The sequence below is a fragment of the Bactrocera neohumeralis genome, unplaced genomic scaffold, assembly GCF_024586455.1.
Source record: "Bactrocera neohumeralis isolate Rockhampton unplaced genomic scaffold, APGP_CSIRO_Bneo_wtdbg2-racon-allhic-juicebox.fasta_v2 cluster10, whole genome shotgun sequence".
NCBI classification, from domain to species: Eukaryota; Metazoa; Arthropoda; class Insecta; order Diptera; family Tephritidae; genus Bactrocera; species Bactrocera neohumeralis.
Window position 1 is genome coordinate 21,346,580 of NW_026089623.1, and position 13,870 is coordinate 21,360,449.

The window sequence follows — 13,870 nt, forward strand, 5'->3', positions numbered from 1 at the left end:
AGTAACGCTAGGCCAGAATATCCGCATAATTTTTCGAAGACACCGATTAAGAAAGGATTGCAGCGATTGTAAAATATTCGCTGGAATATTCCACGTCTTCTTCTTCTTAATTGGCGTAGACACCGCTTACGCGATTATAGCCGAGTTAACAACAGCGCGCCAGTCGTTTCTTCTTTTCGCTACGTGTCGCCAATTGGATACTCCAAGCGAAGCCAGGTCCTTCTCCACTTGGTCCTTCCAACGGAGTGGAGGTCTTCCTCTTCTTCTGCTTCCCCCGGCGGGTACAGCGTCGAATACTTTCAGAGCTGGAGTGTCTCCGTCCATTCGGATGACCTAGCCAGCGTAGCCGCTGTCTTTTAATTCGCTGAACTATGTCAATGTCGTCATATATCTCGTACAGCTCATCGTTCCATCGAATGCGATATTCGCCGTGGCTAACGCGCAAAGGACCATAAATCTTTCACAGAACTTTTCTCTCGAAAACTCGCAACGTCGACTCATCAGTTGTTGACATCGTCCAAGCCTCTGCACCATATAGCAGGACGGGAATTATGAGTGACTTACAGAGTTTGGTTTTTGTTTGTCGAGAGAGGACTTTGCTTCTCAATTGCCTACTCAGTTCGAAGTAGCACCTGTTGGCAAGAGTTATCCTGCGTTGGATTTCTAGGCTGACGTTGTTGGTGGTGTTTACGCTGGTTCCAAGATAGACGAAATTATCTACGACTTCAAAGTTATGACTGTCAACAGTGACGTGAGTTCCAAGTCGCGAGTGCGACGACTGTTTGTTTGATGACAGGAGATATTTCGTTTTGCCCTCGTTCACTGCCAGACCTATTTGCATTGCTTCCTTGTCCAGTCTGGAAAAGGCAGAACTAACGGCGCGGGTGTTGAGGCCGATGATATCAATATCATCGGCATACGCCAGCAGCTGTACACTCTTATAGAAGATTGTACGTTCCTTATTTAGCTATGCAGCTCGAATTATTTTCTCCAGCAGCCAATTGAAAAAGTCGCACACAATACGCTCAATAGAACCTTATACGCGATGTTGAGGTGGCTTATCCCACGGTGGTTGGTGCAGATTGTGGGGTCTACCTTTTTATGGATTGGGCATAGCACACTTAAATTCCAATCGTTGGGCATGCTTTCAGCCGACCATATTTTACAAAGAAGCTGATGCATGTTCCTTATCAGTTCTTCGCCGCCGTGTTTGAATAGCTAGGCGGGTAATTGCTATTCGAACTTCTTCATGGTCGGGCAATGGAACGTCTGCTCCATCGTCATCGATTGGGGAATCGGGTTCGCCTTCTCCTGGCGTTGTGCGTTCACTGCCATTCAGCAGGCTGGAGAAGTGTTCCCTCCGTAATTTAAGTATGCTCTGGGCATCGGTCACTAGATCACCTTTGGGGGTTCTACAAGAGTATGCTCCGGTCTTGAAACCTTCTGTAAGCCACCGCATTTTTTCGTAGAATTTTCGAGCATTACCCCTGTCGGCCAGCTTATCAAGCTCTTCGTACTCACGCATTTCAGCCTCTTTCTTCTTCTGTCTGCAAATGCGTCTCGCTTCCCTTTTCAACTCTCGGTATCTATCCCATCCCGCACGTGTTGTGGAGGATCGTAACGTTGCGAGGTAGGCAGTCTGTTTTCTTTCCGCTGCGACACGGCACTCCTCGTCGTACCAGCTGTTCTTTTGCACTTCCCGAAAACCAATGGTTTCGGTTGCAGCTGTACCTAAGGAATTTGAAATGCCGTCCCACAGTTCCCTTATACCGGGTTGTTGACGCGTGCTCTCAGAGAGCAGGAGTGCAAGCCGAGTAGAAAATCGTTCTTCTGTCTTGCAGCTTCTCGACGTCGAACCTTCCTTTTGTTTGTTGACGTGCGTTTTTTGCTGCACAGAGGCGGGTGCGAATCTTGGAGGCAACAAGATAGTGGTACAAGCCGATGGTAGGACGTCGGAACGTACGCACGTCTAGAACACTGGAGACGTGTCTTCCGTCTATCACAACATGATCGATCTGGTTAGTTTCTTTTCGATCCGGAGACTGCCAGGTAGCTTGATGTATCTTCTTGTGCTGGAATCTAGTACCACAAATGACCATATTATGGGCCCTGACGAAGTCAATCAGCCTCAACCCATTTGGGGATTTTTCGTCGTGGAGGCTGAATTTACCGACCGTAGTGCCAAATATACCTTCTTTGCCCACCCTGGCGTTAAAGTCGCCAAGCACTATTTTGACATCGTGGCGGGGGCAGCTCTCATAAGCGCGCTCCAAGCGCTCATAGAAAGCATCTTTGGTCACATCGTCCTTCTCTTCCGTCGGGGCGTGGGCGCAAATCATAGATATGTTGAAGAACCTCGCTTTGATGCGGATTGTGGCTAGACGTTCATTCACCGGTGTGAAAGATAGTACTCGGCGACGGAGTCTCTCTCCCACCACGAATTCCACACCAAACTTGCACTCCTTTATATGGCCACTGTACTCGTAGTAAATGTCACAAGGACCAACTCATCTCTGCCCCTGTCCCGTCCATCGCATTTCTTGGACGGCGGTGATGTCAGTCTTTATTTTCACGAGGACATCGACCAGCTGGGCAGCGGCACCTTCCCAATTAAGGGACCGGACATTCCAGGTGCATGCCCTTATATCGTAGTCCGTATTTCGTTTGCCATGGTCGTCATCAAAAGGGGGGTCTCTCATCCGAGGCTTGTTGCTTCCTTTCATTGGTTTTTTTTCTAGGTGGCGGATCCCAAACCCAGCGCACAACCTTGCGGAAGAGATGTTTCGGTTTCTCATTTTAGCTCACCTTCAAACGGATGTTCTTAGGCTACCCAGAGGATACTTGGTCAAAGACCGATTAAGCGAAGGTAGAGAGGAGTTCGCCACTCTACCGACTTCTCTACAATCACTCGTAAGGTGTTGATGTGATCGATACATGAGCAATGGGATCTGAAACCAGCTTGTTCTTTACGTAGCCCATGCATCAGCGAATCAGATAACATTTTGTGAATCATATGCGTTATTATTTTATTCACCATACTTAGTAGTGTTATTCCTCTCCAATTTTTACATTCCGATAAATTTTACTTCTTTGGTAGAATAGTAATAACACCTTCTTTCAACTCGTCTGGTATCTTTTCTGAGGCCCAAATATCTTTGAGTAACAGCATCTGTCTGAGGATCAGCTTTTAGGAGTTCTGGGTAGATGTTATCCGGCCCAGGACTTTTGTTGTTCTTTAATGCTATGATAGCAGTCATTATCTCTGTCTCATTCGGGTACGAGGAAACAGTATCCGTCAGAGGATCAGATTTTAGGAGTTCCGGGTTGATGTTATCCGGCCCACGAGTTTTGTTGTTCTTCAATGCTCTGATAGCAGTCATTACCTCCGTCTCATTCGGGTACAGTGCGCCTCTCACATACCGGAACCCTAGAAGAACAGCATGGGAAAAATTTACCAGTATAGCAACAAAATGCCTTGAAAAGGGAGGCAACAAGAGTATCAGAAATCCTGAGGAATTAGATTCAGAAGTAGAGAAGTTGGAAAAAACCTTAACCACAACTTTTAATAAATCTACTCCGCTAACAGTTTTGAAAAAGAGAAAGTCTCTTCCTTGGTGGAACAATGAACTCAAGCGTTTGAAAACACAACTAAGGAAAACTTTCAATGAGAGTTTTAGAACCAAAATCTGGCAGCCATATAAAGACATTATGAAAGAATACAAAAAAGCAGTCAGGAAAGCTAAAAAGAACTCATGGCAATCTTTCTGCATATCGATAGAAAGTTGCAGAGAAGCCGCTAGGCTGAATAAAATGCTATCTAAAGATCATATTAATACTGCCTACATTAGGGCTGAGGGAAGTGATTGGACCTCCGCGCCAAAAGAGTCTCTGGAGGTACTAATCACAACGCACTTCCCCGGGAGTCAGCAATCACCTTCAACGAGGGTTCAACCAGAACCACCGCTGAACGCAGCTGACTATCGAAGCCAAATAGTAGACAAAAGAAAAATCCAATATGCCATAAATAGTTTTGCACCATTTAAAGCGGCAGGTCCTGACGGGATTATGCCCATAATGCTGCAAAAACTGGTAGAACCAATGGTTCTAAGGCTTGAAAATATATACAAGGCTAGCATTCAACTATCTTACATCCCAAGAAGTTGGAAAAGAAGTAAAGTTGTGTTCCTTCCAAAACCAGGCAGAAGAACACACGAGAATGCCAAGGATTTTAGACCTATAAGCCTTACCTCCTTTATGCTGAAGGTACTAGAAAGGCTAATAGATCTACACGTAAGAACAATAATGGCGGAGAAGCTATCGAAGTCCCAACATGCGTACATGAAGGGCCGATCAACCGAAACCGCCCTTCACGAGGTGATAAGTGTAATCGAAAAATCACTACACCACAAACAATATATTTCTAGACATTGAGGGCGCCTTCAACAACATAGAAGTAAATGCGATAATTAATTCTCTGGCACATGGTGGCATAGACGACACTGTGAGCAGATGGATACTATCGATGCTTGAGAATAGGAAGATTATAGCTTCAAACGGCGCTGCAAGACAAACAAGCTATGTGAGTAGAGGGACGCCTCAAGGGGGGGTCCTCTCTCCGCTTCTATGGGTTGCAGCGCTGAACGAAATACTACTCAAACTTAACGGTGGAGGAGTGAAAGCAGTAGCGTATGCAGACAATATAGTGTTGTTGGTATCAGGTATGTTTCCTTCAACAGTCAGCGAGATTATGGAAAGAGCACTTCGTAGGTTAAACTTATGGGCTAAGAACAATGGTCAAGGAGTTAACCCGAACAAAACAGAACTGATGCTATTCACAAGCAGAACCAAAATACCTCAGTTCCAACTTCCGGTACTAAACGGTACAACACTCACTCTATCCCCCACAGCTAAATACTTGAGGGTGGAGATTGACACCAAACTGTCCTGGAAAATAAATATAGAAAAAAGAATAAACAAAGCTTACATGGCCTACTATACTTGTAAGAAAATCGTCAACAGGAATTGGGGCCTTAAACCAAATATAATCATGTGGATGTATACGGCTGTCATAAGACCTATACTTACATATGGAGCTCTGGTGTGGTGGCCAGCGCTAAACAAACAATACAACATTAGAAAAATAAATGGAATACAAAGAGCAGCATGTGCGGGTGTTACGGGTGCAATCAGGTCATGTCCGACTGATGCGCTCAATGTGATCCTGCATCAACTACCAATGGACATTTTTATTCACAAAAACAGCAGCTATTGCGGCGATAAGAATAAAAGAATTGGGAGGTTGGAATCAGCAGAACTACGGACACAGTGTAATTCTAAACAAGCTCACCACTAACAAATCAGACTACATTCTCCCAAAGCTGGATTTCAAGACACTTCCAGGTGAGGATACCATCTAGACGAGAATGGAGAAGAGGTTCAATAGTAGAGGAAGATACCATCTCAGTCTATACCGACGGGTCCAAAATGGACTGCGGAGTAGGCACGGGGGTATTCTCCGTTGATCTAGGCATATCTCTCTCTATACGTCTACCGAACTCGGCTAGCATCTTCCAAGCAGAAGTACTAGGCATAGAAAAAGCTTGCGAATATTTACGGATAGCCAGGCTGCCCTCCTGGCATTGTCTTCACCCATGACAAATTCCAGTATAGTTCACAACTGCAAGAGAACACTAAGCTCAATAAAAGACAAGCTCCAACTAAACTTGATCTGGGTTCCCGGCCACAGGAACATTTTCGGTAACGAAAAAGCAGACGAGTTGGCAAAGGCAATGAATCCGAAGCGGAGCTAATACCAAGCCCGCTAGGATCGATAAAAGGAGAGATCAATAGACAATTCCAACAAATTGCAAACAACAGGTGGAAAAACCTTAAAAAATGCGTCATTACTAAACAATTATGGCCAACGTATGACAGTAAAAGAACCACTGACTTATTAAATAGGTCAAGAAAAAGTATTTACAGAATAACAGCTACTACAACAGGGCACTGGCTATTTGGGGAACATGCGTCCAAAATGGGTATGCCCTACAACGACATCTGCCGTGGCTGCGGAGTAACAGGGAACAAGAAAACAATCTTCCACTTTCTCTGCGAATGCCCAGCTCTAGCACAGATCCGACACAAAACACTCGGAATCCACCAAGCACTAAACCTTGAATGGATTTCCACCAAAAGCATATCGGACATAAGTAGTTTCATCGAAACCTCAAAATGGTTTGAGAGAGAAAGTGAAACGTAATAGCAGATACAAAAGGTTCTACGAATAGTGTATCAAAATGGCACATCAAGTGCTAATTGAGCCCGATAGGGCTGCACTCCTACCTACCTACCTCATTCGGGTACGAGGTGTGAATGTCACGTCTTGGTATGTGACGATGGAAACCACATGGCTGAGTAGTCTCCGACGAAGTTGGTGAGAGCAATTTTTCATAATAACGCTCCCTGATGGTAGTCTGCTTATCTCTGGCCGTGGTCAATTTGCCATCTTCATCTTTTAGCGATTTGGTGGTTTTGAGTGTTGCTTTTGTCAGTTGCCGCATCGTTTGATAAAGGTCACGAGTGCGGTATGTTTCCGCGGCCTCCTTTTCTAGCTAAATTGTTACTCCAGATTCTTTTATCCGTTCTAGCGCTTTTCTTTATCAGCTTGTCGGTTTTGCTATAAGTGTGCTGTAGTGCCGCCTTGGCGGATCTCGTCTTAGCGGAATTTAACTGATTTTTTATTTCTCTGTGTTCGTTTATTAACCACCATGTGGAGTCTGAAATCCAGGATTTTCGTTTATATTCTTTGAATCCAATACAATCTTCTGCTGCTTTTAGAAAAGTTCGTTTTATACTTTTCCAGTTGTTAGTCAGAGTGTGTTCTGTTTCGACAGATGCATTTAGCGATTCTATAAACCTTGCGCAAGTAGACTCGTCTTTCAGTTTTTCTATGTAGAATTTTTTCTGTATATTTTTTTCGAGTCGCTTACTGCAGCCACTTTGAGTCTGATTGACGCAATTAGAAGAAGATGGTCACTTGCAATATCAGCTCCACGTTTTTTCCGCGCATCTATAAGGGAACCGCGCCGTTTACAACTTATTGCTACGTGATCAATCTGATTTTCAGTCATTCGATCTGGAGATGATCAAGTTATTTTGAGGACGCGCTTATGATTGCATAGTGTTCCTCCTATAACATGATTAAAATTAGCGCAAAGTTCGGTGAACATCTAGCCATTCTCAGTCATAATGCCTAACCCGTGCCGGCCCATCGTCACCTCTAACCCCTTATTGTGATGACCAACTTGGGCAACTATAAAAGGCTTCCTTAACTTCCACTTCTGCTACATTCGTTGGAGCATAGCTTTGTACTATAGTCATGATTCTAGCTCTTGTGCGCAGCCTCACTGAGATGATTCTATCCGAGTGAGCATTCTATAAGCGCCGCAGAGGTTGACTTAGAAAGAAGAAATCCGACGCCATTCTCTCTTCTTTGAGTGGGTTTGTTTCCAGAGAAAATGAATTTTTCGCCAGAAGTTGTTGTAACTTCGCCCGAGTTGGCCCATCTGACCTTGCACAGACCGAGAAGAATGAGTTTGTAGCGTTTAAATTCTTTACAAAGTTGCGATAGTTTAATTGGTTCTAACAATGAACGTACATTCCAGGTTCCTATTCGTAATCCATTTTTCATGCTGAAGGGCGTCATCAGTTTATCGTGCTTAATCTTAACATTGTTTACTTCGGTTTCGGTAATCAGAGGGTTTAAGATAAGTAAGTGATTAGCCTGCTGCATCCGGGCCTAGTTCCGGGGCTGCTGGTTTCGCCTCTAGGTAGTCAATGGCGTAGGAGTTTCCTCCTCCCAGGTTCTAAGGTTATACCGCCTTTATGCACACCTATAAATATATCGTTGTTCCCACTTTTGGTGATGATAAATTCAAAAATACTTCCCGTGTTTATCATTCAACGTTTTAATATTTGGTTGAGGGATTAAAAAATTTAATGAGAGCGGGCGTATTGCTATCTTCTTTGAAAAGCGAATACACATAAGCTTCATCAGCGGAATATAGAACAGATGCAAGTTTATTTGGAATAAATAGAACGGCTATGTTGAATGAATTATAAAGGGGAGGTAGCATCGTAGTGAAAACAAAAAAAGGTGAAGCCTCGGAAACAGCAAACAGCGCTATATTATTTCCTGCTCTTTTGACATTTCTCTTCAGTAACGTTTGCCATTTCATCGTGGAAAGATATACGATTCAACAACTTGTCGAAATTATTAAAGTTTATTAGCAAAAATCGGAGTCAAAACTCCATAAGGCACCATTGCATCCCGAAAAAATTACGGTTTGGTTCGGTTTATGGGCGGATTTATTTTGCCGCACGTTACTGTAAATGCTAATCGCTACCTCTTAATGATAACCGAATATTGTTTGACCGAATTGGATGATATGGACTTAGATAATATGTGGTTCCAACAGAACGGCACAATAAGGCACACACCGAATGTCACAATCGATTAATTGAAATCAAGTTTGGTGAACGTGTTATCTCACGAAATGACGCCGTTAGACTATTTCATGTGCTGCTACGTCAATTCTATGGTCTATGCCAACAAGCCAGCGACGATTGATGAACTTCGAATGTGAAATTGCAGTATAAATTAGAATTGCCGTTAACTAAGTCCGTTACTTCAGTCAAACTTTTTGATTTGAAACCGTCCAACACCTTATAAACGTGATTGTAGAGCTCCCACTTTGTCGGAAAACCGCCACTAAGACCAATTTACCAATTTTTTTGCCTGCAAATATTACATTTACAAAAATTGCACGTGGACTTTTAGTATATGATTTCGTGTTTACATACAAACCTATATTTCCTTGTTAAATAATTGATGCGTGTTCGCATGTCGACGGTGGTCAAACTTACTGCTGAAGACATGACTATTTTTACATGTTAATCGCAGTTTTTTTATGTTTTTGCTCCAAAATTCTATTGTGCACTTCCTTTCGTGCCCAAATAAATACGCGTTGTTTTCTTCTTATTTACCTTTTTCACATCTATTTTAACAACATGTTTTAAATAACTTTGGTATAAACGATCTCACAGGTTTCTCACCTATTTTTAGTTGTCTTTAGTGAAATTCCACAATAATATTGGGTGCCTTCAGTACTTTGCGTAAAACTCCTTTTTGCATTGGTGGCCTTGTCCGTCCTTCAAAAAAGAACCATGTTCGATCCAACACGGGGACTTATCATGGGAAAAGAAATTCTGAAACATTTCGCTTTAATCATCACACGATTATAATTTTGTGTTGACGAAATAATCATTACTAGTTGTATATTCTTGCAACCAGTTGCTACAGAGTATTATAGTTTTGTTCACCTAACGGTTGTACGTATCACCTAAAACTAATCGAGATAGATATAGGGTTATATATATGTATATAAATGATCAGGGTGACGAGAAAAGTTGAAATCTGGATGACTGTCTGTCTGTTCGTCCGTCCGCGCAAGCTGTGACTTGAGTAAAAATTGAGATATCTTGATGAAACTTAGTATGCAGGTTCTTTAGTACAAAACAAATTTCGAGTTAGTAGATGAGCGTAATCGGACCACTGCGACGCCCTCAGCTCAGCGTGAAAACTACATAAATTCCTACTTATAGTGTGAAACTGAACGCAATCGAAAATCACGTTCACTCCGCATATAACGGTACTGTTTAAAAAGTCCTAAAAGCCCCACAGACTCAATAACTAAGTGCGCCAGAGACGTAAAAATTTGCCGCCAGGATGGTATGAGAAAGCTTTATGAGAGCCGGTGTAAAAATTGGACGATGGGCGTGGCACTGCCTACTTTTTGGTGAAACCACATATCTCGGGACCCGACTAATCAATTTCGACAAAATTTGGTACATTGTTTTCATATTCTTATGTCACGTTGTGAATATGAGCGAAATCGGACAATAACCACGCCTAAATATTTTTCTTAATTAAAAAAATAATACTTTATGAAATTTTCATATCAAATATGTGCAAAAAATTATTTCAATCCAAGTACATATCTTTTTATTTATAAATGAAATAGTTTTGAATTTGTTAATTAGGGATTGTGTTACCCTTATGTATCTTCATCAATTGGACACGATGAGGCATTGACTCCACCAGTTTTTTAGCAAAGACATATCAATTTTGTCCCATTCGGCCAAAATGGCATGCTTTAGTTGCTTAAGGCTGTCATATTGCTTGGAAGATGCATACATTTTGCCTGAAAGAATTCCCCATAGATCCTCGATCGAATTCAGATCTGGACTTAAGGCAGGCCACTCTAGCAATCCAATTTTCCGAGAGTTAAAGAACGCCTTTGTCTTCTTCGCAACATGGATCGGTGCGTTGTCAAATCAATGTAGATATCTGTATTCATTTTGCCTGGAACAAAGCATATTTTGGACTTGCCGTTTGGTGAAAATGCTGTCCATACCATTAGTGATCCACCACCGTGAACGCGCTTATGGCATGCCTCCCGTAGGCGTCTTAAGTCCCTCCAATATTTATGAAGACCATCTGGCTCATCCAAATTAAATTTTTTTTCGTCACTGAATACCACAGAATCGAATTCTTCATCCCAAAATGTATACTTTTCATAAAATGCAATTAGTGTATTTTTATTAAGTTGCTTTAGGCATGGCTTAGGCACTCGATTTTCTTATTTAAGGCATAAATCTTTTCTTATTATTTGATGCACACGTTGTTTAGTCACATCTAGACCAAGTTCCACTTTTATTTGCCTGCAACTCATGTGGCTATTGGTTGCTAGCTGCTGAACCCGCCGTTTGGTCCTGCCATTAATGGTACCTATACGGCAACTACGCTTAGTAACTCCATAGTTATCTGGATTTTTCAGAAAGTTTGTTATTGTAATCCGATTCCTCTTTACAGAAAAAGCAATTTGGCCAACTTTCTTGCTAGATTGACTAATTCCTTTAATCAATCCGCGACCCTCGTCTGATAATTCAGTTCCACGTGGCATTTTCCTACAAATTCAGAAAATGTAATTTACTTTTGTCGTCTTAAACCTTTAATCATGTACTGTTACTTACTTAAAAGTTTGTATCTCCGCTTTTTCTACTGATATATTTACTTGGCACCAATCAGAACACAAATAGTTAATTTTGCCCATATAAATATTTCATAAGTAAGTTGCGACTTACTTCATTAGAAATAACGGTACTATGAATACGGTGCCGGCATGAACTTCTTAAATGACGCTAAACCATAAGGTAATTACAAGAAAATATGCACACCAAAAATTTTTGCCGTACTGTTAGTAGATAGAACATAAGTTATAGATAAAACCAATTTTGCACATATAATTATTAGACTGAGGTATTGTTGAAGACTTAAAAGGGACCTACCGGAAGCCAAATATTCAAGAAAATCATAAGTATCTATTAGATATTAGGAAATAATTCTGTAAATGTGGCTGAATTTTGTACTTTTTACGAAAATACTTATATATTTTGATGTCACAAGAAAACATGATGTGTACATTTTTTTTCATTGATATATACATTGGTGGCCCTAGTATATTAAAAATTTGATATAAATTTTCATGTGACAAAAAAAAACTACAAATTTGTTGACCAGTAGTCGAACTTCCCAGTGACTTTTTATTGCGTATATCGGCCAATATGTGAGTTATCTCAATGAAAATGTGCTAGCGTGTTTTAGTCATAACAGTGTATTGTTGTAGTAAAAATAAATAAATTTGGGCGAAAACTAGACTTACCACCCATATAACCCGAACTTAGCCCTTCCTTACTTGTTTTATATTTACTTTTATTCGATTGCAAAATATGGTAGCACTAGTTTTTTTGCATTTAACCACTTTGTTATTATGTGAATAATTGGATTTAAACAAAGGGTAAATATTGAATAAAAGTTATTTGTGAACTATTTAATACAATACAAATGTGTAGAAACGAATTAGTGATTGGTTGGTGAATATATGTATAACTTAAGTGTGAACTTCAATATTAATGAAAGAATCATCCACTTTGAATTGTTGAAAATTTGAACGGAAACTATGTATATGTACTTGTATTTTCTTAATTTGGAGAATATCTTCTCTCCTTACTAGACTAATTCATAGCTTTCCCAAAAACCGAAAATAATTGTACCTGAGAAGTTGCCCGATTTGAAATTTTTATATGACAAGGAATGGTAGCAATAGGTACATTCTATGATTAGTAGCCGATGTATATACGTAATGCAAATCGTATTATACAGTTATCTAATATCATGATCCGACCAAAAGTTTAAAGTGATTAAATTACATTCAGTGATCTATCCTGACTACCGTTGAATATTTATAAACCAGTTGTTTTTGACTAGCAGATCGATGCTGTTGTGTTTTTTTTTGCCACATCTCCAATATATGGGCTTCGGCAGTCCCACTCCATATTAGCCTCCTTTTTTGATACCATATTGCCATTTTCACTTGGTTTCTTGACTTTATTTGTCTGTTTAATTTTTTTAACTTTAACAGTTTGTAGTGCCAAAATCAGTGTGATAAAACATAATCTAATAAAATCAGAGAGACACAGGGAGATTTCGAGTAGATTATATTCAAGTCACCTCAATGGCGAAATCTTGATAAATCTTGGCACTATATAATGACTATTTTACGCTATTTATAAATTTTACACAAAAATGATGTTAATATTTTACTTAAATTATATATGGTATAAAGGAAACACTATAAGTTTAGATTAAACTGTATCTGTAACGTTAACATGTTATTTATATTTTTATGTTTTCAGGGAGCGTTTTATATCTGAGCATACTATAATGGCGGTATTTACTTCACAAGGACAAGTCGGTGGTCCCTGTCTTTATATGCCTGCTACGAGGCGACAAAATCACCAATGTCGTAAAGAGTTTGGTCTCCCAAATGCAATATTCGAAGCACGACGATTAGCAACATCACACTGTGAAAGTCAATTCAGATATGATCGATGGAATTGTTCAATTGAGACCCGAGGCAAGCGTAACATTTTTAAGAAATTATACAAAGAAACAGCTTTTGTACATGCACTTACTGCAGCAGCTTTAACGCACACTATTGCACGATCGTGTGCTGAAGGTCGAATGACTAAGTGTATATGTGGCCCGCGGAAACAAAATAAAATTGGTCAAGACTTTCAATGGGGAGGATGCAACGATAATTTGAAACACGGCAAAAGAGTGACTCGGAGTTTTCTTAATTTGAGGGACAGTGATGATGACGAAGTTTCTGAGATATTGAGGCATGACTCAGAGGCAAGTACAAAATCAGATATTTATTTTCGAGCTAAAAATGCGCGAATGTTTATTAGAACTTCATTTATAAAAGTTATCATAATGAAAGTAGTTATTGTGAATACCAGTTTATAGGGGACTCCGCATATCCGCCTTGAACTAAACTCAGTAGATTAGTCCAAATAATATTTAGGCAAGATAGTGCGAAAGGCAATCACGACACCAGTGTTGCAAAAGTGCCAAAGTAGCATGTACTGCTATAATTTCTGGCAACACTTGCAACAGTATCACATTCTGCTGCCACGTTTTGTGCGCAATTTACACAAATAATCAACTCAACTTTTATCTGCTCATCTGCAGAGTATCCGCAAATATGTAAAAGAGCTGCTACACTGCGGTAATTGTTACGTAGCTCCAACGCACCCACTCTTTGCACACCTTTGTATAATGACAATAGTATTCCATCGAGTTACTGGTTAACGTGTTAAAGAACTCTCTTGCTTTCAATGCACCGTTAAAAAAAGTTGCTTTTAGATAGTTTAAATAAATTATCACAGCTATAACATGATTTAATCA

At 40.4% G+C, this 13,870-nt stretch overlaps 1 protein-coding gene across 2 annotated transcripts in view; it reads left to right on the forward strand.

Moving 5' to 3' along the window:
* LOC126765230 (protein Wnt-4) overlaps positions 1–13,870 on the forward strand; it is a 351,256-nt gene that overhangs the window by 129,555 nt on the left and 207,831 nt on the right. For both annotated transcript variants that reach the window (XM_050482901.1, XM_050482900.1), the window contains exon 3: positions 12,817–13,315. In XM_050482901.1, the coding sequence (XP_050338858.1) occupies positions 12,817–13,315 (499 nt within the window). The remainder of the gene's footprint in view (positions 1–12,816; positions 13,316–13,870) is intronic.